The following is a 23,253-nucleotide window of genomic DNA, read 5'->3' on the forward strand; positions in this document are numbered from 1 at the left end:
GAATGGAGATAAGATGCAGTCAGAAGAAAAAGGATTATTTTACATGTGAAATATTTTTTGCAAAATCTCAGTGGTAAACAAAAACAAATCTAGAACTGAGAAACATAACATAAAAGAAGATGAAGTGGAATATACAAATCACAGAATATAACTAAGCTAAAAATAACAGAAACACAAGAGAAAAGAAACAACAGAGACACAAACCTACCAGAAAACAAAAGATAACATAGCTATAGAAAGTTCTCATGCATCAATGATAACCCTCGATGTAAGTGGACTGAACTCACCAATGAAAAGGCACAGAACAGTGCAATGGACTGAAAAACAAAACACAGCTATTTGCTGCCTTCAGGAAACCTATCTCAACTGCAAGACAAACATAGATTCAATGTGAAGGTGTGGAAGATCATACTCCAAGCAAATGGCACCCAGAAAAAAAGTGGGTGCAGTCATATTTATATCAAACAAAATAAATTAAAAAAAAAACAAGAGGCAGAGATGGACAATTTAAAATGATAAGGAGAAAAGAGATAAAGAAAATATAATACTTATTAACATACATGCACGCAGAGAATACCAAAATATACAAAAAAAAAAAAATCACTAACAGAAAAAAAGGGAAAAACTAACAAAAATACAATTACAGTAGGGGACTTAAATACACCCATTAACAACAATGGATAGATGATTCAAACAGAAAATTAATAAGGAAATATGAGCCTTAAATAACACATTAGTCCAAAGGGACATAATTGAAATTTACAGAGCTTTTTGCCCCAGAACACCAGACTATATGTTCTCTCGAGTGCACAGGGGCATTCTCAAGGGTAGACCACATACATATATTCAGGCGCAAGGCTAACTTAAGAAGATTGAAATCATAAAAAGCATATTCTCTGACCACAATGCTTTGAAACTGGAAATTAACTACAAGAAAGCTGGGAAAACCACCAATACATGGAGATTAAACAACCTGGTACTAAAGAGCAACTAAGTCAAAGAAGAAGTAAGAGATCAAAAGATACATATAGACAATGAAAATGACAATATGACATCAAAAACTTTGGGATGCAGCAAAAGCTTATAATAAGAGGGAATTTTGTAGCATTGCAGGCCCACCTCAAGAGACAAGAAAAATCTCAAATAAACAAACAATTCACCTTAAAGAACTAGAAAAAAAGGAGAACAAACAAAACCTAAAGTCAGCAGAATAAAGGAGATTTAAAAAATTAGAGCTCAATTAAACAAAGTAGTGAACAGAAAAACAATAAAAAAATTAATGTAATAAAGAGCTGGTTCTTTAAAAACATAAATAAAATTGATGATCCTCTGGCTAGACTCACTAAGGATAAAATAGAAAAATGCTTAAATAAACAGAATCAGAAATGAAAGAAAAGTTACACAGGCATCACAGAAATATAAAGTGCTAAACAAGAATACTACGAAAGATCGTATGCCACCACATTTAATAACTTAGAAGACATGAACAAGTTTTTAGAAATACATGAACTTCCTAGACTGAATCATAAATTAGAAAAGCTAAATAGACACATCAACAGAAAGTCATTCAAAACCTCCCAAAAATAAAAGTTCAGGATAAAAATCATATGTTCATATCAATATATGCAGAAAAAAAGCATTTGATCAGGTACAACATCCCTTTTTGATTAAAATAGTCAATAAAATGGGTACAGAAGGAGATTTCATAATAAAATTCATACATGACAAACTCTCAGCTGGTACTATAATCAATGGTAACAAACTGAAAGTTTCTCCTTTAAGGACAGGAACAAGACAGGAACAAGACAAGTACATTGTTATTCAACATAGTACTGGAAGTCCCAGCCAGAGCAATAAGAAAAGAGAAAGAAATAAAAGACATCTAAATTGGGCATGAAGTAAAATTGTCATTGTTTTCAGATGCAATAATTCTATATAAAGAAAACCCTAAAGACTCCACACACAAAAAAAGCTATTAGAAACAATAAGCAAATACAGTAAATTTGGAGAATAAAAAACTAATGCACAAAAATGTGTTGAATTCACACATACTAATAATAAAATATCAGAAAAAGAAATTTAAAAGGAAACAATTCTATTTACAATTACAACAACAACAAAATTCTTATGAGTAAACTTAACAAAGAAAATGAAGGAACTATACACCAAAAACTACAGGGCGGGGCAAAAGTAGGTTTACAGCTGTGAATATGCAAAACACAGAGTTTATTCTTGTTATATTATTTATTAATCATTGCATTATTTTCCATACAACCTGCTTTTGCCCCACCCTGTATAAAACATTGTTTAAAGAAACTGAAGAAGACACAAGAAAAGGAAAGATTTTAAGTGGAAGAATTAACATAGTTAATAATGGTCACATATTTAAAGCAATGTACATATTAAATGTAATCCTCATCAAAATCCCAATGGCATTTTTCAAAGAAATAAAACAAAATCAATAACAACAACAAAACATCAAATTTGTATGGAACCACAAAAGTCTCTGAATAGCTTAAGCAATCCTGAGGACAAAGAACAAAGCCAGGTCACTCTCTGGCTTCAATTTATACCACAAAGTTAACAATAATCAAAACAGTATTGGTGGTAAAACAGGCACACAGACCAGTGAAACCGAACTGAGATCCCAGAAATAAACCCACATGTATATAGGAAATTAATTTTTGACAAAAAACAAAACGGACAAAAACCATACAATGGGGAAAGAAAAGCCTCTTCAATAAGCGGTGGTGAGAAAATTGGAAAGCCACTTTAAAAGAGTAAAGCTAGACTGCTATTTTGCTCCATACATAAAAATTAACACAAAATAGATTAAAGGCTTAAATATAAGAGCTGAAACAACAAATGACATAGAGGAAAACATACTAAAGTTACAGACCTTGGCCTTGGAGAGGATTTTATGAACCTGACCCCAACAGCAAGAGAAGTAAAAGCAAAAATAAATGAATGGGATTTCGTCAAACTTAAAACCTTCTCCACAGCAAAAGAGACCATCAACAAAACAAAAAGGTAACCAACCAAACAGGAGAAGATATTTGCAAACAAGACCTTTGATAAGGGGCTAATACCCAAAATACATATTCAACTCATACAAGCCAACAACAATAACAGCAACAAAAAACCCAAACAATCCAATTAAAAAATAGGTAGAGGACCTGAATATGAATAGACACTTTTCCCATGAAGGCATACAAATAGCCATTAGATACGTGAAAAGGTGCTCAACTTCATAAGCCACAACAGAAATTCAAAGCAAAACCCCAGTGAGATACCACATCACACTTGTTAGAGGAGGATGTGGAGAAAAAGGCTGCTGGTGGAATGAACTGTTATAACCACTACAGGAAACAGTATGGATATTCCTCAAAAAAATTAATAACTGAGTTACCATATGACCCAGCAATCCCCCTCTGGGTATCTATCTGAAATACTTGAGAACATACTCGTGTATTTGTAGATATAGGTACGCCTATGTTCATTGAAGCATTATTCACAGTAACCAAGATATGAGAATAACCTAAGTGTCCTCCAGTGGATGACTGGATAAAGACATGGCACATGTATACAATTGTATACATGTTTACAATTTCTTTCAGCCATAAGAAAGGATGAAGTACTGCCATTTGTAACAACATGGAGGCATTTTGAGTTATCGTGCTAAGTGAAATAAGACAGATGGAAAAGAACGAGAACTGTATGACTACATTCATAAGTGTGCTACAAACCAGGAAGCAACAAATGAACAAATAAAACTAACAAACGCATAGACACAGGCAACAGAATAATGGTTACTGCAGAGGAGGAGGGGTGGGGGAGATGATGAAGAATGTAAAGGGGTCAAATACATGGTGGCAGAGATAAACTAGACTTTACGTGGTGAGCACACAATGCAATACACAGAGGATGTATTGTAGAATTGTGCATTTGCAACTTTGTAAGTTTATTAACCAATGTCACCTCAATAAATTTAATTACGTAAAAATAACTGTGGGCAAGGGTGTGAAGAAATTATAACCTTCATGCATTGCTGGAGCAAATGTAAAATGGTGCAGCCACTATGGAAAAATGTACAATGGTTACTCACAAAATTAAACAGAATCACCATAGGCCCCATTGCTGAGTATATACAAAAGAACTGAAAGCTGGACATCGAATAAATATTTGAACACCCATGTTCATAGCAGCATTATTCACAATGGCCAAAAAGTGAAAACAACACAAGTTTTTATCAACAAATGACTAAACCAAATGTGTTATGCACACACAAAGGAATGTTACTCCATCTTAAGAAGGAAAGAAAGCTTGACACGTGCTGTAACACTGACGAACTTTGAAGACATTACGCTAAGTGAAATAAATATGGTAGGACACCACTTACATGAGGTTCTTAAAGTAGTGAAATTCACAAAGACAGAAAGTAGAGTGGTGTTTGCCCGAGGCTGTGAGTAGAGATGGGGAGTTTGTGTCTAATGAGGACAGAGTTTCAGTTCGGAAAGATGAAAAGAGTTCTGGAGTCCTGGCTCGTGTGGCTCAGCGGATTGAGCACCACCAGCCTGCGAACCTAAAGGTCACCAGTTCGATTCACAGTGTAGGGCACATGCCTAGGTTGCAGGCCAGGTTCCCAGTAGGGGACTCGCGAGATGCAACCACACATTGATATTTCTCTCCCTCTTTCTCCCTCCCTTCCCTTCTCCAAAAACAAATAAAAATACTAAAAAAAAAAAAAAAAAAAACCCGAAAGAGTTCTGGAGATGAATGGCAGTGATTGTTTCACATAATGTGAATGTATTTAATGTCACAGAACTGTACACTTAAACATGGTTAAAATAATACATTTCATGGTATGTATATTTTACCACAATAAAAAAAAAGGCATGGAGAAACTCTTTGAGGGTGATAAAAATGTTCCGCTCCTTGTGGAGTGGTGGTTACATGGATGAATACAAATGTCCAAGTTTGTCAAAGTGAATGCTTAATATGATGCATTTTAATTTAGGTTAATGTTCTTACCCCCTCCTCCCTTATTCTCTCTCTCTCTCTCTCTCTCTCTCTCTCTCCCCTTCCCTCCTCCACTTCCTGATCTCTGAGCCATTTATTATGCTAATATATTCACTAGATGTGACTGTTTAAAGAGGACAGTCTAAGATTAATTGAACTTTATAATCTCCATACCGCCTAGAACAGTGGGCAGTCAAAAGCTGCTTGTTTAAATTGTAAACTCAATAACTTATATTTAAAACAAATAATGCTACTGTTTATTGTGAGCTTGCTGCATGTCAGAATTTAATATAAGCTCTTAGAAACTTAATGCCATGTGTTCCTCCCTAACAATCCAGTGGATATATAGTCCCTACTTTTTAAAATCAGAATATTGAGACAGAGAAATTTAGTCACTTGTCCAGCCTCACACTGCCAGTAATACCAGAGCTAGGATTCGAAGTGAGCTTTTTTGACTGCAAAGTCTTAGCCTATTAGCCTCTTGATAGAGATTATATTTTGTCTCATATATCACTAAGCATCCATTGATTAGGCAACTATAAAATAGAGCACGTAATTAAGAATATCCTATAACTGTCCCCACTGCCCAGGTATATCAGGATACAAGCTGCTGAGACAAACTCAGGGACATCAGAGGGAGAGCTTATCACAGAAGCAGCTGCATTTCTGACGGCCTAGAAAATGGGTCCATAAATCCCTTCATCCGGACATGCCCTCTGCAATGTTAGGAGTCCTCGCGTTTGCTTTTCCATCCTCTGAAGTTCACAGATACACTGACAGAGCGGGCCATCCTCCTCTGCTGGGCGACTTTGATAAAAAGTGGGGAGGCAGACATGGCTGCCTTTCAACAGCTCAGAATGCCCTGGCTTTACGAATATTGTAAAATTCACAAATACTGCGTGATAATAAGCAAGAGAAAAGAGAACAAGTTAAATACCAACTATCTAGGGAAAGATCATTATCTCAACTAAGATAGAAATGCCAGAATCTCTGACTGTAACTTCAGAGACTACCCAATCGCTTCCAAATGGGGAGCCTATCTTCACTAGAAAAAGTACATTCGTGTGTGTATGGGGTTGGGGAGAGAGAGCGAGAGGTAAGGGGTAAGCGTCCATCTTTTCAACAAACCTGGAGCACCTCCTACATGTTAGGTGTTGCATTGGGCACCGGTGACACACACAGGAACAGGGGATATTTCTACAGCAGACAAAAAACATGAAAGAAACAAAAATAACAGTGTGAAGGAGACGAGCTGTAGAGATGGCAGAGAGAGCACAGGACAATTCAACACTGAACACTATTATTTCCTATTTCTTACGCAAGGCACCTTAGAGTTGACTAAGTATCTCGATGTGAGCATGGCCCTCCGATGAAACACCTGACCGACTCACTCCCCTGTGTAACAGGGGGAGGCTGGCTCCTCCTTTTATCCATCACAAGAAGTTAATGCTATGTTGTGATTGCCATGGATCTCAGTCAAGGGGGACAGGGATCTAGCGTGGCAATCCATGTATCTGAGAGGGTTCAGAACACACAGTTGAGCTGCGGAGGAGCGAGTGTGACTTGGGCTAGACCTCACATGAGGAGGTCTCCAAAGAGGACATTCGGGAGGACAAGCAAACAGTGAGCACTGGCAAGTCAATGAACCTCTAGGCTGGGAGGAGTGGGGTCAAGGGCGGGCCAAGTCTGTTGGAGAAGAGTCCTTGGCAGGACCAGGTAGTGCTCCCAGTCACCCAGGGCTTGCAGTGGATCCAACAGAGAGTATTAAGAATCGGGCTAGAACTCAGTGAAAAGAAGGGGACTTCCAGCTGTGAGAGAAGTGGGAACCGAGGGTCAGAAGGAGCCAGATCCTAGTAACCACCAAGTACCTGAGCATTTAATCGCTCTTTGCCTTGTCTTATGATTGGGCACTGAACACCTGCACATGTGGGTTCCTATGACCTGGACAGTGGAGGACAAAGACATTTACACACCAGAAACTCAGCAGGTTGGACGTGGTCATTCTTGTCTCCTCCCTCCCTCCCTCCCTCCCTCCTTCCCTCCCTCCTTCCCTCCCTTCCTTTTTACTGTTAAGTAATTCCACTTTAGTCTATTTTTTCTTCACATGTATGCTCTTTCCCCATCTCTCTAGTTCCTTTGCTTTCCTTCAACTCTTAGCTGACACATCGGGATAATCTCTCTTCCATTGACATCTTTCCATTTTTGTCTTTTATTTCCTTTAACTACCTTCCTTTCTTCATTAATATTTATGAAAGTATCCCCAATCATCCGAGAAGTGGAAAATGTATATTTGAATCAAATGAAAGAAGAGCTAAGCATCTTAAAATTAAATTTGACACAACAAAAATGCAAACTCCAAAACTTTTGAAAGTATTCAGAAATATCTTTGAGAAAATGTTTCTGTATTATCTTCCTCTAATTATGCCTACTTTTCTTCAGCATTCAGGACAAACAGAAAATTATCACATTCATTTTTTTCTCTTTTGTGTAATTACTTCCTCTAAAACAATGTTGTGCTCTATTATTCTTCATTGCTAGTATATAGCATTTTGGGTAATTACGAGTTAAACTCTTTTCTGTGGGCTAGCCAGAAAACTTAACAACCACTTAAAACAGTCTTTGTTTTTCTTATGGGATGGAAACTTAGTTAATCAAGATACCATGCATTCTCAGACTCCCTGAAAATATTTAATATTCAAAACGAATTTTTAAACATGTAATTGATTAGCATTTTTATGGGAAACCAGGTCAAGTTCCTCAGCACTTCTTTGGTTTAAGCAAAATGTACCGTGTGCAGGAAAGAGGAGGCCTAAAGGGGTCACGCAGCGACCTCTAGGGCACGAATCAGCACGAGGTGGGTAGCAGATCTGTGATTCTCTGTTTTCACAGCCTCAGTGGTTTACATTAAACTACAGCAATAAGGATGAGGAGAGGGGATTATAAAATGACACATATTTTAGGATTAAAAAAGGACTTCTCCCTTCATTCCTTACTTCATAGTGGCCACTCATTTCCTCCCAGTTCTCTCGGAAACGCTATAGCATCGGTGATCTTGTCAGCAATTTGCTTCCTTGCCTGTCTTGGTTTCTTGACCCTTTGTGTGCTGTGTGTGCTGTGGGGGGCTCTGTGACAGGAGGGGACACCCCCGGGACAGGGGCAGAGCTAAGAGCATGGCTGAGTGTCCTGAAGCACGCGGGACCCTCCAGCGGCTGTCACTTTGTGCACTGTTTGCAGCTTCCGTTTTTCCCAGCCCCGGAAGCCAGAGCAGGCGAGTGGAATTAAACACCAGGGAACAAAGGAGACTGCCAAAGGCAGGACAGGGGACAGCAGCAGCCCTCTACTAATACGTGGACTTCCTGACCTTTGGTCCCATGTAGGTCCTGACAAGAACAAGGAGGCTTTTGGGTTTTTCTGCCTGCAGCACGTGGGGACTTTCTCTGCTCTCCATATCTGGGAGGGGGTACGATAAAACCGAAAAGAAGTGAAGAGGTCTTCGGGAGCAAATCCAGACTCGGACCCCAAACAAGGGCGTGATCGAAGGCAAGTGACTTACCTCTTCTGAACCTCAGTCTCCTGGGCGGTATTAGGGGGTCATAATATTTGGAAAATGACCTAAAGTGGTAAGCAGTTAGTCTGCCATCCGACGCAGAGTAAACCATAGGTAACAGAGTTTCTTGGCTTTAAAATGGTCCCCTCCCTTGCACATTTCACTACAGGGCCTATGGTAAGTCTCTGTGGGGAGGGTGACACAGACTCAAACCTCCTCCACCAAGGATGTGCCACACAGACCAAGGCAGGTCAAGTGCAGGGCTGCGGGGACATCACAAGTGCAATTTTCACTTTTTAAGAAAAGATACCCCAGGGCACAGGAAGCCCCAGGAAGGTGTCATTCACTGGGAAGCCTCCCCTCTCCGCACCGCCTCCACGCAAACTCTCTCAGTCAGCTAAGCCCCACGCTGGCCAAAGCAGATTCCTGCAGGGAAAGTCACAACAAACAAACCAGTGTGAAATAATGCGGTGCTGTCTTGTCTGGAATTTTAAAAAAAGTTTAACAGTCAGCTCCTAACTGAGTAGGCAATGCAATTTCTGCCAGCCCTAGAGATGTCTTGGACGGTAATTCCCCTTCTTACCGCATCGCTGTGAACACTGCTTCCTGGGAATAAGTAATGTAAAATGTCCTCCCTCAGGAAGGTCAGAGAAGACCCATTCGGCCCCTCCTCTCCGCCCTCACCCCGGACCCCATCAGATCTGAGCCCCACGCTGCCCGGCACTGCCCTCCGCGCAGATTCCCTCAGAGCCGGCTGCGCAGGAAGCGGGCCAAGGGCGCAGTCCCTTTTTAAATGCTGAATGGAAGGGAAATGAGAACGATAACTAAACTGAACCCAAGGGCCAAATTTAGTTAAAGGCCAAAAAAGTGAACAAAAAGGCTGAGGTAAGAGCTGCTGAGGTTTCCAGAGCCATCAGAAAGCCGGGGAGCGCATGTCTTGAATGCTTTAAAACGTCATCTCGCATCCCCTGCTTTGGCGTGGGGTGAGGAGCGTGTGGCAGGTGCCCCAGGGGAGGCAGAGGCGTGCCCACCCGTCAGTGACGTCAGAGAGAGGCAGAGCCTGCTGCCCTCCAGGCGCACCCCAGGCCTTAGGGACCAGGCACAAGGGCTGGGCCTGCCCCGACTGCCTTCCTGCCCGGTGTGCCTCCTCACGTCCAGGGCAAGGCGCACCTGCGCAGAGACGGCTTCGCCCCTAAACCCATTACCCCACTGCTGCCGGCAAGGGTCCTCTCAGCTCGGCTGCCCAGCTCAGCGTCTTGCCTTCAGGGACAGCAAAGCCTTTCGCAAGGTTTCAGATCAGATTGCAACCAGTGGTGGATTCAACTGTCCCCTCTGGCAAATGATTTACGCTGAATCCGAAACTCCCTCGGCCTCCAAAGTCTCTAACCAACTGCTGTGCTCGGATGTCCCAGCATCATATTTGGAGGAGAATAAAACCCTTCAGATGGAAGCACTTCATTGCTGCAGAGGTAATACATTGTAAGAGATTGAGTCCGGTTAGGATGGATTAAAGCACTCAACCAATACTTATTATTTTAATCCTTAGCATCCACCATAGTATCTGTACTCAGTACATAAGACGTGGCTCCCAGCCGCCAGGAGCTCACCGTCTAACCCTAACCACACATGAACAGCAGGTCCTCTGTGTGTACCTGTTGGAACAGAGGTCTGTAGCAAGGGTTACCGGAATTCAGATAAAGCAGGTTGCGGAGTGGAACTGGGGAGAGACAAGCATTACATTTCAAAGGGGGGTGTGTGTGTGTGAGGGGGCAGTTAGAAGGAGGGGAAGGTAAAGCAGATGAAACTGGAAAGGACTGAGCGTACAATAGGTGTTGTTGAGGAGTCCCATGTAGCACCAGTAACAACTTGCACGTCTATGCTACTTTATAGTTAACAGAAAAAAATGCCATATACTTCATCTCACCTGACACCATAGACCGGGCAGCTATCGTTCCCATGGTATGCACCTGAGCTGAAGTGCCCCAAGTCCTGTAGTGAGTGGGAGAGAAAGAACCGAACCCAGGTATTCAGGCCCCCGAGCCCAGGGCTCTTTCTGGAGCACCCAGGTGGCCCACAGACAGTACGGTACATCCAGGCATGGAGGACACACTCACATGGGGGTAGGGCCACTGGACGCCAGCCTTACTCAGATGCTCTGGGGCAAGAAAGGGCATTAGAACAGTGGGTCTCAACTGTGGCTCCCCATTAAAAATATTGGAAGAGGTTTGCTCAATGCCCACACCTCTGTCCCTCTCCAGAGATTTCGAGTCCACTGGCTGGGAGCCTGGCAGTGAGATTTTTAAAAAGCACCCCAGCTAATGCCAGTTGTGCGGCCAGGTCAGCACTGCCACCCAGGAGCCGCCATGGACCTGTCCTGCTTCGGTGTCTTTGTGTCTTCATCTTCCCAGACCAAGAGCAAAGTCTTTGCACTTCTCCATGTCCTGATGCAGCTACGGCAACTTCAACACTAACGTGCAACATCATGCACTTGTTTTGAACGACCTGTTGGCTACTCTGAATTTTCTAATGTACACAAACACAAGGGCTGCTGGTGGTAAGGTGGTGTGAAAAAGCAGAGACACACCCAGGTGATCTGCAGAAAGTTTTTCTTGGGAGTCTGATGGTGCCAGCAACATCCTGCTGCTCCGATTTTTCCTCAGCAGCAGCTAACCCTCAAATGCTTGGTTCCAAAAGAATTGGCTCAGAACTCCCACTGAAAACTTAGGAACATTTTAGAAAAGAGGTATTAAGCCTAATCCCAGATTAGTAAGCATGGATTGGCAAAACTGATTATACTGCCATATAAAAAATTTTAAAAAGCAACTATGTTCATGGGGACTTTTCCCATTTACTGGAACAGTTACAGGGATGGCGCCTCTCTCTCCCCTACCTGCCCCCCACAGATGTTCGTGACGTGATCTCAGCAAGGGCCTAGAGCAAATTGAGAGGAGATTGAGACCAAGGGAGAAAGCACATCTGGCCCTCATCCCTGCAGCTGCAGTGGCTTCGTAGACACCAGCTGACCATACTGAGCAACCTGGGCTCCCTTCCGACGTGGGCACCGATTCAGACACAGGACTTCTACAGGCTTGTCGTATCTAATCTACTGGAAAGGCACAGAACATTTTTAACCCAACAGCAGATAATTGAAATGAAATCATTCTGGCCAAAAGGGCCCATTTGTAATAATGAATTCAAATCAGATTCATAGAAGCTATAATTCAGACACAGTGAATACCACCATCATTTCCATATCCTCTCTTTCCCAAGAAGGCAAAATAACTCAATATTCAAATAATTACTTTTACTTTTCAAGTAGCCCTTTGAAGTAATGATGGGAAAGATGATATTGCCTCACTTATATAAAATGAGGTTCATCCCCGTTCCAAACTTCAGTCGCCTTTGCCACAGCACTTCCTCACATCCTTCAATGCCCCCAAGGGCCCATCACGTGAAAACTGCCCCCCCCCCCAGGAAGGAAGTAATCCTTCTCTAAGCCAGGCAATTTCTTACTGGAAAAGTCGAAGAAGGACCCCGTCCTCCCCATTCCTTTGCTTTTCCTACTCAGTCTTTTGGCTTCCAATGTCACTTCCTTCAAGACTTAGACACAGGCTTGGAATTCTTTGGCCCACGGCGGTCACATTTGAAAAGGTTTCCCGTGGCCGATGGCCATGGGAATCCTCCCATTTCTCTCAATACATTTTGAACATTGGATGCATTTGAAACGCTAAGTTCCCCCATGCTGACTTCCCAGTGGGACGTCGGGAAGGAGACGAAAGAGTGACCATACTTAAGAATTACATTTTTTATTAAAACACAGCATGTTTCCTTGGGGTTGAAGCTATGGACTTCCAGAGACCGGAAGCATGGACTCTCCCTCTGACAAATAAGTTTTTCTTTGAGATGGGAACACATGTTTTCACCAATAAACCAAAGGAACATGGAAAACAAGAGGAGAGAGATATTGAGACCCTGGGGAGTCTGCAGGAGATGTTTATGTTTTTTTAAGACACATTACGCTAGCAGTGAAATCGAAACTTAAAATATCAGGAAATAATAAAAAGTAAGTGATTAAGGGGAAAAAGAAGAAAATAAATTGTTATTCTTTATTATTTTGACTATTGGCAACAGCACTTAAAATGGAGGCATATGATAAAAATAAAGGAAGAAGGTAATAAAAGAGAAGAAACCAAGAGGTAAAAAAGGGGATATGAAGAGATTAAAATGTGGACAATATGCTGAATTTGTCTATTTCAGGGTAAATTATACAGAGAGGAGACACAAAATCAACATAAGACATGTGCTTACTTAAAAAAATAAAGCATGCAATCAGGTAACAGGTAAGTTATACTTGAGCATGTAAGGATTTTTTTTCCCTCTAAACAAAGCACAAAAAGCAACTATTCAGCTTTTCCTTTTTTCACTCCCATTTCCATTACCAAGACCAGCTGCTAAACATTATAATTGAAGATCATGAAAGCAGGCCAGCAGCTAAGATAGATAGATAGATGATAGATAGATAGATCGATCGATCGATCGATCAGTCGATAGAAGTTTGCCCTCTGCTGGTAGAGGAGTTTTATTGCACCCTGGAAAGCAGAAAGCTCAAGTTTTTATTTTTGGTTTAACTTTTAGGGGCAGGAAGAGGACAGAGGGTTTTGGAAAGTTCACCACTGAGGTCTTATTCCATACTGTGTCCCCTTGCCCCTGATGGTAGATTAAAGGATAAAGAGAGCTGTGTGGCAGCGTCCACACCCCTGCATGTCTAGCAATATTTCCCGGCATTTCCTTGGTGAACATGCGCCAGTGCTGCTCCCAGCCTGAGTGCCACTCATATCTATGAGCCAACTCGTGAGCACAAATGTGCATCCAGCAAGTTATGTCATGAGAAGGGACTCCGAAACTTCTTTGAGGCAATGAATTTGGCACATTGCACTCTGCTCTGAGACAGACAGAAAGATGACACAGGACCGGGAGTGCTTCCCTCCTGCTGTTAAGGAAGGAGGTCTGGCTCTATCTTTTTTTCCTCTTTCTCTACCTGAGGCCCCTAAGCACCAGCAGCCAAGGCTCTGGGACCTATTTCCTATCTCAGAAGAAGATAAGGCTGAGAACCACCCCGAGTGTCAAGAATCCAACCTTAGCCCTTGGGCGTAGGAAAAAATAGCTGGAGTCCCAATAAGCCTTTCTTCCCTTCCCCAGGGGAAGGCTTGACTAGGTGTAGAGAGAGTTTAACAGGGGAGCCAGGGGATAATGGGAGGGATGCCCCCCCCGCCCCCCCCCCGCATTCCTTAGAGAAGCCAGGTCTTTTGGCTGCAGAATCTGGGACAGAATGTTTTATTTTCACTATAACCATCAAAGTCATAGACAGGGCAAACACACTCACCCTGTGTATACTGTGAGCCAGAGTTAAGCTGGGACGTCTCTGAATCTGTCTCCCAGGACCAGAACTGCCTCATTAAAGGGATAAAAGATGATATCTGCTGAGCTGGTGGAAAGTTGTGGCTGCATTTTTATTAAAGTCTCCGCTGCAGCAGGTCTGGTCCCCAAAGGTTCATATTCTGAGAATCTCCACCCCTCTGCCCCAAGCACGTAAGTGATTCTCTGTAACTCATTAAGGTAAGACAAAAAGCGTTCCTATTGTGCTTTTTGCACAGGAGTGATGTCCTTGCATAAAAGCTACATGTTTCCTCTCTTTGGCCTGAGACTGCAAAGATAAAACTGCCCTCATAATTTATCATCGGGGGCCCAGGAGCACCAGGCAGGGTTGACATGGATGACTGTGTCTTGAGCAGACTCATAAAGGGCCATGGCCCAGCACTAGCAATTCCAGAGCCTGGGATTGTAGGCACCTCTCTGAGAGGGGCCAGTAAGCCCACCCCGAGCACTGTCCTGCCCCAACGCATGCCTCCTGGCCCGTGTGCTAGCCACCGAGGCACCCAGCTGTTTCAGACGAGCCCAGTGTTCCCATTCCAGGGCTCTCGTGCCCTCATGGTGGTGCCAAGGCTACGTGAATCTGGCCATGCCATGGGCTGGGCTGCAGTGGAGTCCCAAGCACGGACCTCAGTGCTCACTTGTAAGACCCTGGACCAGCGAAGCTGGAGCAAATGGCAAACCTGTCCAGGACAATGGGTATCAGCTGTCACAGTATGCAACAGGGCACCTCTCGGGCCTTTAAAGGCCGTCCTCTCGCACGCCCCCACCCCAAGCCTTCAGTTCTCTGGCTCACTCTTACCCACACAATCCCATTCCAGAGGCTCAGTCCCCCGCTGAAGTACAGCTCCCTACCTGAGGGTGGCGCTCTCCCCCTGCCGGACCGTCACGTTGTCCATAGCTTTGGGGAAGGTGGCATCTCCGCTGCGCACGGGCACTCCTGTGGGTACAAGGAACAGCAGCCTGAGAGACACGACCACGAGGCACTTCCAGGGCAGGAACAGGTACCCACAGACCCCCATCCTCGACAGCCACAACTTCGCAGCACGCCGGCGGCAGCACGGTCCTTGTCCCCGCCCCGCGCACCAGCGGGTCTCAGGAAGTGGTTTGGGGAGAGGAAGGGATGGAGCCAGCCAGAAGCAGAAACGAGTCCAGGCTCTCCGAAGCCTAATGATTCTTCCTCAGATCTTGCCTCAGCTTTCCAGCCTGGCAGAACCAGATGCCCCTCCTGCATCCAAAAAAGAGCTTTCTTGACGCTCCCCGGGGAGGAGGGAGGCAGCGGGAAGGGAGAGAGAAGGAAGGTGCAGGATGAAGGTCACAGATTGCTCTTTCTCTGCCTCTCTCTTCGAGATGCTACTTTAGAATTCAGTTGGATACGTTCTGCAGAGGTCTGACACCAAAAGTTTATAACCCAAAGAAGCCAGGCAAGTGTCTCTGACATAAAGGAGATGTCATAAAAAGCTGCTGCCTCAGAGAGAGAACATGTTTTATTAGATCACACATGTGTATAGAAATATTTATGAACAGCCCAAGTCTCGAATCTGGAACCCAAAGGCGGTAAAAAGTTCCACCGCGGGCACAGGGGGCCGGCTCAGCGCTGGGATCCTCCGGCGCTGTGGATGTTCGCCACCGCAGCCCGGGCGGCGACTGGCGGCCACCGGGCCCGCGCTGCCAGCCCGCCCAGCGCCGCCCGGCGCAGACTCGGGGCGCAGGGGAGCTGGGCGGACGGCGCCCCCGCCTCCTCCGGGGACGCGGCGCGGGACGCGGGGACGCGCGGGGACGCGCGACGCCACGCTCAGCGGCAGCCCCAGTCTTCCGCGCCGCCTTCCTCCCGGGAGCAGCCCCCACGCGCACGGGCCCCGACCGCCAGGGTTGTCATGGCAGCAGCTCCACCACTGACCGCCACTTTCTCCAGTGCTCGCGCAGCGCGGGCGTGGGGAGCGGGCGGGCGCGGGGCGGGAGCGCGGGTGGGCGTCCACCTTAACCCCCGCGGCGCCGCGCCCACATGGGCTGACAGCAGCGGTGAGGCAGATACCTCACCGGGCTCAGCCCTCCCGGACCCCAGACCAGCGAGAGATCGCGGCGCCCTCCCGGCGGCTCCCCGCCGGCGGGTGGGTGGGGAGGGGCTGGAAAGGGGGGAGAGGGAGTTCCGGGAACGCAGCAAATTGAGCACTGGTGCTCGCACCTTCCCTCCCCGACGCCGGAGCAGAAGTTGCCAAACTCCGCCCTGGAGAGCTGACTACGTTTCCCAGGACGGGGGGCTGACCTGTGCGCAAGTCCACCACCCGGGCCGCCCCTGCTCCCCCTGGCCGAGCTACAGTCGCACAGCAGAGCTCCCCTGGGCTTTTGCAAACAGATGGGACGCTTTCCGCTCTCCGGACTCGCCGGAAATGCCCAAGGCCCTGGACGTGCTCTGGCTCTCAAACTGGCAACTCTGAATTTCTTCGCACAACACGCAACATTGTCCCCATCTTCTTCCATGCTTATTACTCAAGTATCTTATTTTAAAAAAGAGAGCGAGAGCGAGCGAGAGAGAGAGAGAGAGAGCTGGAGGAAAACACAGAGATCCTAAAATGTAATTTTAGGACTGACTTTCTTTGGCTTACGATCACGGCATGATGTGGCGCCCTAGTGGAATTGGGAGGGGACTTGGTGAGACGGCATTCGCTGCATCATGATTTAATGGTTGCTATGTGCATTTGCTTTACCGTGTTCTTTCTCAAGTCCTTTGTTACATTTAAATTAGACCAGGCACTGAATAATTGTTACACTGGAATTTAATTCAAAAATAAGTTTTAAACTTTTATCACGTATGACTTCTCTTGCTGAATAATACAATGACGCACCGGGTGCTCTCTGTTATGAGGGGCCGGGCACAAATAAACATGGCCCACCGTCCCACGCCAAGTGGTAGCCTGCATGCAGCCCTCAGCCTGAAGTTTTTCATTAGCGCATCATACCCCAGGAAGGAAGAATACTTGTCACTAGTCACGCCGTCTACGTTTCATATGTTTTAATACAGTGAAAACACAATCAGCTTCTTTCCGGAAAGCAGGTATTAATACCAGCAGGAGCCGGGGAGAGCGCTCCCCCGTGGCTTCTGGGCTGCAGGGCTGAGAGGAGAAATGGGGGGGAGGGGGTGCCCGAGCGCTCACAGAGCAGCCAGCCCGCTTATTTGGGGTTTTAGTCACACACATCTTTCCTTGCTATTTGAGTGGCCCTGGGATTTCTGTACACACATTGCACCTAATCCTCTAAATTCTGAGATGCGTTTGTCAATTATCACCAGACTGGAAAGGCTTTTCCAGAGTTTTAACCGGCGGAAAGCTGATAATGTGAGGCTGTGCTCATGATGTTCTTCAGTTAGGGAGTTTGCATCTTGCACACGGGGGTGGGGGGTGGGGGGGTGGTAGCAGTGGGGGCGGGTCAGGCTGCGTACAGGTCACCCAGGTCCTGCCACGCTTGCTTGTGCAGTGCTCAGGTGACATTCTCCACTCATGCGCCTGTTGCCACTAGTGTTTCTCAGGAGATGCAAAATGGGCGCATTTGCTAAATATCAGATCAACTCATAAAAGATTGCTTGAGATGGAAAGAGTTGTTGGGGACTAAACCAAAGGAGGGCGGAGCACGAGACTCCAGGTGGACAAGCAGAGTGGAGCAGGAAGGGACCGGAGGCAGAGACGGGTTAAAGGGAGGCCTTCCCTAGTCCTGATAACACGTCATCAATCTGCTCTCGAGGAAGGAATGAACCTAGTACCTTTTTTTTCCAAGGCTGGCCGCTCCTAACTACAGATATCTGGAATCCTAGAGACTCGGCTGTGTCTATTCTCTCCGGGAAGCTGGCGTCCCAGTTCCGCATTTGTGAGTGAATGAATGGGCTGAACTCAAGGGCTAGTACATCAGAGAAATAACTGCAGAAGTCTCATCTTTATGTTAATCTATGTCGATATACAGATCTGTGGGGGGGATTTCGTTCATCTGTGAGGCATCGTGAGGGACTGGTACATCCCTTTATAGACTAGAGAGCCAAACAAATTGACATGGAAAAGAGAATGGGGGTGAGAATCGCAATGAACAAAGTAGTTCATATCAGGAGTTTTTATGAAATGCTTAGCCGAGTCCTACGAGAGAGACCCCAAGTTAAACCCTTCTTGGACATATGGCACCATGTGCGAAGGCAAATCACGTGAGGACAAGTTAAAGTACTGACTAAGTGTGTGGTTCTGAAGTTGGATCATCTCTTCAGTCTGACCCCTCAACCCCTCCGCTGTGCGTGTGATACATTAGACTGCCTATCTCACCTGTCTCAGGGTGGGAGGGGGTCTTGACATGTCTTCAAGGTTTCATTTCCAGGTATGGTAAGACGACAGACACGGGGACAATATCTTGGAAAAAGAGTTCGTTACGTAGCATTCCCAAGGGGAGGGGCACTTCGTGCCATGCAGGGCCACGTCAGGAGGCGCCAGAGTAAGTCAGGAGACAGAAGGAGCCGGGGGAAACGAGGCTCAGAGTCTCTACTGTGGTTTCCACAAGGAGGAACTGCTGAGGCAGGGCAGACAAGTGTGAGCAAGTTTGGGACTGGCCTGCTGGAGTAATCGTGGCTTCTCTGAGGGCACAGGGGGGGTCTCCAGTTGTCCAGTTCCTGGCCCCACGGTGAGTTAGGGCAGGGGATATATTGGTGTGTTGTGTGAAGGTTGAATAAAAGAAGAGGTTGAGAATTTCGGTTGGTTTGCCGAGGAAAGCAGTGCTAGCAGGTTGTTTGCTCTCTCTAGGAATCTGCTAACCCTGAGAGGGGCAGTCTCTCCAGAATTTGGGGAGATTGCAAGGCATCCAAGCAAGCATCATAAAATACTGAAAATAAAAAAAAGATGTGTAATACAAGGTGGTAATTAATGAGGTAATACATGGAACACATTATCAAAGGACTTGACACATTGGATGTTTTTAGGAATCATAAATCAGGGTTATGTAGCATAACTCCCACTTTCCTTTGGTAACAAATTGTGATATGTAAAAACATAAGTAAAAAGATGCAAGTGCTCTACCTGAATCAAACTAGAGCTTTGATTCAGACCTACCGACACCTTGGTATTTCGGTGATTTGTAATAGAAAATGCAGAGTCGGATTGGTGCAATAACTCTAGGAAACTTAAAGCAGAGAGGTGACATAATCTAATGGGTAAAGTTTTGAAATGCCCCTCTTGCCATTGTGTAGCGTATGTATTGTAAGTGTACAGAGTGGAAGGAGGGAGGACAAGAGGGAATAAATAAAGGTGGCAGGGCGGTGATGGAGAAAACCCGAGATGTGTGGGGCGTGTTTTGGAAACACCGTTGTGTTTAGGGCGGCCTGAGAGCCTGGACGCGGGGGTTAAGGACGAGGAAGGCGTTGAGGATGATTCCAAAGCTTAGTTGGTGACTCGGAGGAGCAGTGTCCTGTGATAGGGACGACTCCGGAAAGAACGTGTTTAGAGAGGCAGGGGTTGAAAGCGTGAGTTAAAAGCTCCGTGAGACAGCCGAGCAGAGACGTCAAGTGTAGCAGTGGGAGAGAGGAGCCTAAAGCTTAGAGTGAGGACGGAGGATAACGCCAACCTCTCCTCTAAACCTGCTTTCCAGCTCACCCTCGAAAAAAGGCACAGCATTCCTTCTGCGTTGTGCGTGTGTTGGAGGCCCTGCTCTCCATGGCAACTCCCTCCTGACTCTAGAGAGCCCACTGCCTTCGTAAGCTAAAAGAAGCCGCCCTCATCTTAAACCTGAGAACCTAAACAATTCAGCTGCTCTCAGCTATCTCTTAATGTATTTTCTTTGCTTGGTCACATCTCAGCTTTCAAGAGACGATTCTAAGATTGTTTGCTGATGAGCCGATGAAGTTATGGTTACGTTTTGTGCTGCACACTTACCCTTTAATGTGAGTCAAGCGAGGCAGGCGCAAGTCTTGTAAGTCACCAGCTAGAGTCTACCTCAATCAACAGCCCCTCCCTGTTTTATAATATGGTGGGTAAGTCTAAAATGTGGGCACTGAATTCAGTGTGAATCCTCCCTCTAAAATGTACCTGTGTGTAACTGCACAACTTCCTTAACTTTGCTAACCCTCGGTTTCCCCATCTGTAATAGAGGCAACTGTAGTAATGAATACGTGTATTATGTGTGGCTGTTAAATGAAATACTGCACGTAAAGTAGTCGGCATCCTGCCTGGCCCTCAGTAAGCACTCAGTAAATGTTAGTTTTCATTCCCTACAGAGGGTGGCCTAATTCCCTCCCCAACGTCACAGGTTTTTTTCTCTGAAGCGCTTCTTTGGGCACATGAGCTGTCCAGTGCCGGACAGGCGAATGCCCAGCTGTCCGAAAGCTCTGTGTGTACGCGATATGAGAAACAGGACAGCTCTTTCTCTGGCCTTCGAGAAGAGCCAATTTGAGAACCATAGATCACCCCAGGCTCACAAGTGGTTCCTAATAAGGTCTTATCTTGCCATGCCGGGGCTGCGTGGACAAGGGCAGCTCTTAGGGAATTCCAGATCCAACAGAAATATCTGAATTTGTCTAATGAAGTTTGTATCCATTTGTAAAAGCAATTTCAAACTGCGTGTGATTCATAAACAACGAACACTTACAGCTTGTGTTTATCTGAGAGAAGATTGTCCCCAGCTGTTCTGTGTGTGCAGGAGGAAGAAACATAATGTAAAAATTCTGTGTATGATGCATATGGATATTCCAGAAACCTGCCTCGCTCAGTCAGGCCCAGGGGGTGAAATGACCAGGAAGCACTGTGGCGTAGCCTGAAGAAGCTGTCTCTCCTGGGGCCCTCGGGACATGGCAGTGTAGTAAACTCGGAAGGTTTGCCGGTGGACAGAGAAGCAAGCACTGACTGGGCTCAAGGAAGTTCCAAGAATAGAAACCCGTGCCAGAACACAATACTTTGGATGAAACATAAGTGGTGCCCATTTAAGAGTGAAAGCAACCCCAGGACAGTAGCTGCTCACGTGATCAATGCCGGAGAAGGACGTCGCTGCTCACTGTCTTTTTTGCACTCTTGCGAGCTGAGGCCAATGTTTGTGAAATGGTGGTCCTAGTCAGCTGCTGACGTGAGGCCTGCCTTCAGGTCAGCGTTGCCTTAGCCTGTTCCTCTTTCCTTCACACACCACATCACATCCTTTCTAACACAGGACTCATCTTGGGCTAGTGAAAAGAATTGATATCCAACATGAATGAAACCTGCTTCTTATCCCAGGTCTGCCTTTATATGATCTGCGACCTTGGATACGTTAATTATCCTCTCTGAGTCTGCATTTTCCCATCTATAAACAGGGTCGCTAAGAACGTCCTCAAAGGGTTGATGTAAAAATTAGATGATACCCGTGAAAGCACAGTGCCTGGCAGAATGGCAGCTATCCCTGATGCCCAGCATTTAATTTCTCTTCTCTGTGTAAAATAACTGAAATTGACCAAAACAAGAAAAGCAGCAAAATTAACCCAATGGACAAACAATACCAGCAATAACAACAAAAGACATAAGGCACACAAGACTTGCTTTATAGAAAAAATCTGTATGAGACATTTCCCAGTACAGATAGTGACCCATTGATAGCTATAGAATCCGAATGATATCATTTCAGCTCCTTATCTGACTCTTCCGTGTTTGTGTGTGTATACATGCATGTAACAGCCTCTCTCCCATTAGAATCGCAAGATCCCTGAGAGCAGGGGTTTGCTTTGCTCACCCCTGATTCCTCTACTGTGGACTGGAGCCTGGTGCAGGGGAAATACCGGCAGACATTTGCTGCGTGAGAAAATCCCTGCCTGTCCTCCGTCCTGTGCAGGAAGTCAGCGAGGCTGACAGCAGAGGCTCCCACTCCCTCCCCAGCAGGAACTCTCCTTACTACATTCTCATTTCCTCCCTGGCCCCCAGCCTCCTCAGCAGTGTGACATCACAAGGCATCAGTTGTGTTAAAGCCTCTCCTTCTCGAAAGGCAGGAGACTCCTGTAAAGGGACCCATTTCCACAAACCATACAATAAAATCAGCCTCATTACTTTACAGTCACACTCCATATACTTCTACAAATCAAATAACAAAAAAAAAAAAAAATTACATTGAGACCTACAAGCCATAAAATGTGTTTTTTAAATGCTCAATAGGAGTTATCACAGTCCGGCCCCCCCAAGTCTCACTTTAGCTTCCTCTGTGACAGAAGGAAAACGGATCATTCCATCCGGGGAACCCAGGTGTGGAGGGGAGGAGGTCTGACAGAGGCCAACTTGCCTGGCTCTAAGTCTGGACCTGCCACTTTCGAGTTAGGGGCCTTAGGAAATAGGACAGACTTTTCTGAGCCCAGATTTCCTCAAGGGAAACACTATACTTCTTCTCTCTTTGAAGAATTAAACAAGTTGTAAGTCAGATGCCTAGCAGAGAGCTTGGCAGACAATAAATGCTCAATGAATAGTTAGTTGCTCTGATGCTATTTTTACTGGCCTCTCCCTCGTTCCAGCTAAAATGGACCCAATCCGTCTTCATGTTATAGAGGATCTAGAACTTGTGTTTTATATGTTAGTTACTTGAAATATTATTTCATTTGCCAAACTTTTTTTATTACTCATTTATTTTGTTAACTAATCCACTCAATCCTTTTTTTTGACCAAGAGTTATTGAATATCTTGATAGTATTCTGGGCCTGCGGATGCAAAGAATATAATATATTACCTGCCCACAAGGACTTAATTGTTTAATAGGGAAAATAAATCAGTACTACCACATAATAACATTTAAAATATAAATATGCAAGGATATACAACACCTCAGAGTTGGATCATCTAAATTAGATGAAGGTTCTTAGAAAGCTGCTCAAAAGGAAATGATTCCTAAATTCACTTTTAAAGAGTAGGTAGAATTATGCTGCCATTTGGTTTCTGATGTTGCCAACTGAGTGGATGATATTCCCAATCACAGAGAAATAGTAAGAATAGTTGATACCAACTGGAGGGGATTAAATGAAAAATGTGGAACATAAGGTGATAGTAAAAAAATCCAAGTAAAGACTTCTGTTGACATTTGCGTATTTAGGTTTTGGGCCTCAGAAAGAGACAATGTTCAGAATTACAGGTTCTGGAATCATCTTTGGATAAGGCGGAGCTGAAGCCCTGGGCACGAATGAAGTCACCCAGCAAGAGAAGGAGAGTGAGAAGGGAGAAAGCATGACGTGTGGATTCTGGGCAACACCGACATTTTGGGGGGTTAGGGGAAGAGCTCGTCAAGGATCCTGCAGA

The 23,253-nt window shown here is 45.2% G+C and overlaps 1 protein-coding gene across 2 annotated transcripts in view; it reads right to left on the reverse strand.

Moving 5' to 3' along the window:
• The window catches only part of OPCML (opioid binding protein/cell adhesion molecule like), a 472,446-nt gene extending 457,428 nt beyond the window's left edge, over positions 1–15,018 (reverse strand). For both annotated transcript variants that reach the window (XM_054579472.1, XM_054579471.1), the window contains exon 1: positions 14,852–15,018. In XM_054579472.1, coding sequence (XP_054435447.1) covers positions 14,852–15,018 — 167 coding nt within the window. The remainder of the gene's footprint in view (positions 1–14,851) is intronic.
• Positions 15,019–23,253: the final 8,235 nt, after the last annotated feature.

Source organism: Pteronotus mesoamericanus, unplaced genomic scaffold, assembly GCF_021234165.1.
Source record: "Pteronotus mesoamericanus isolate MK-2021 breed Mesoamerican mustached bat unplaced genomic scaffold, CSHL_Meso_final contig_53, whole genome shotgun sequence".
Taxonomy (NCBI): Eukaryota; Metazoa; Chordata; class Mammalia; order Chiroptera; family Mormoopidae; genus Pteronotus; species Pteronotus mesoamericanus.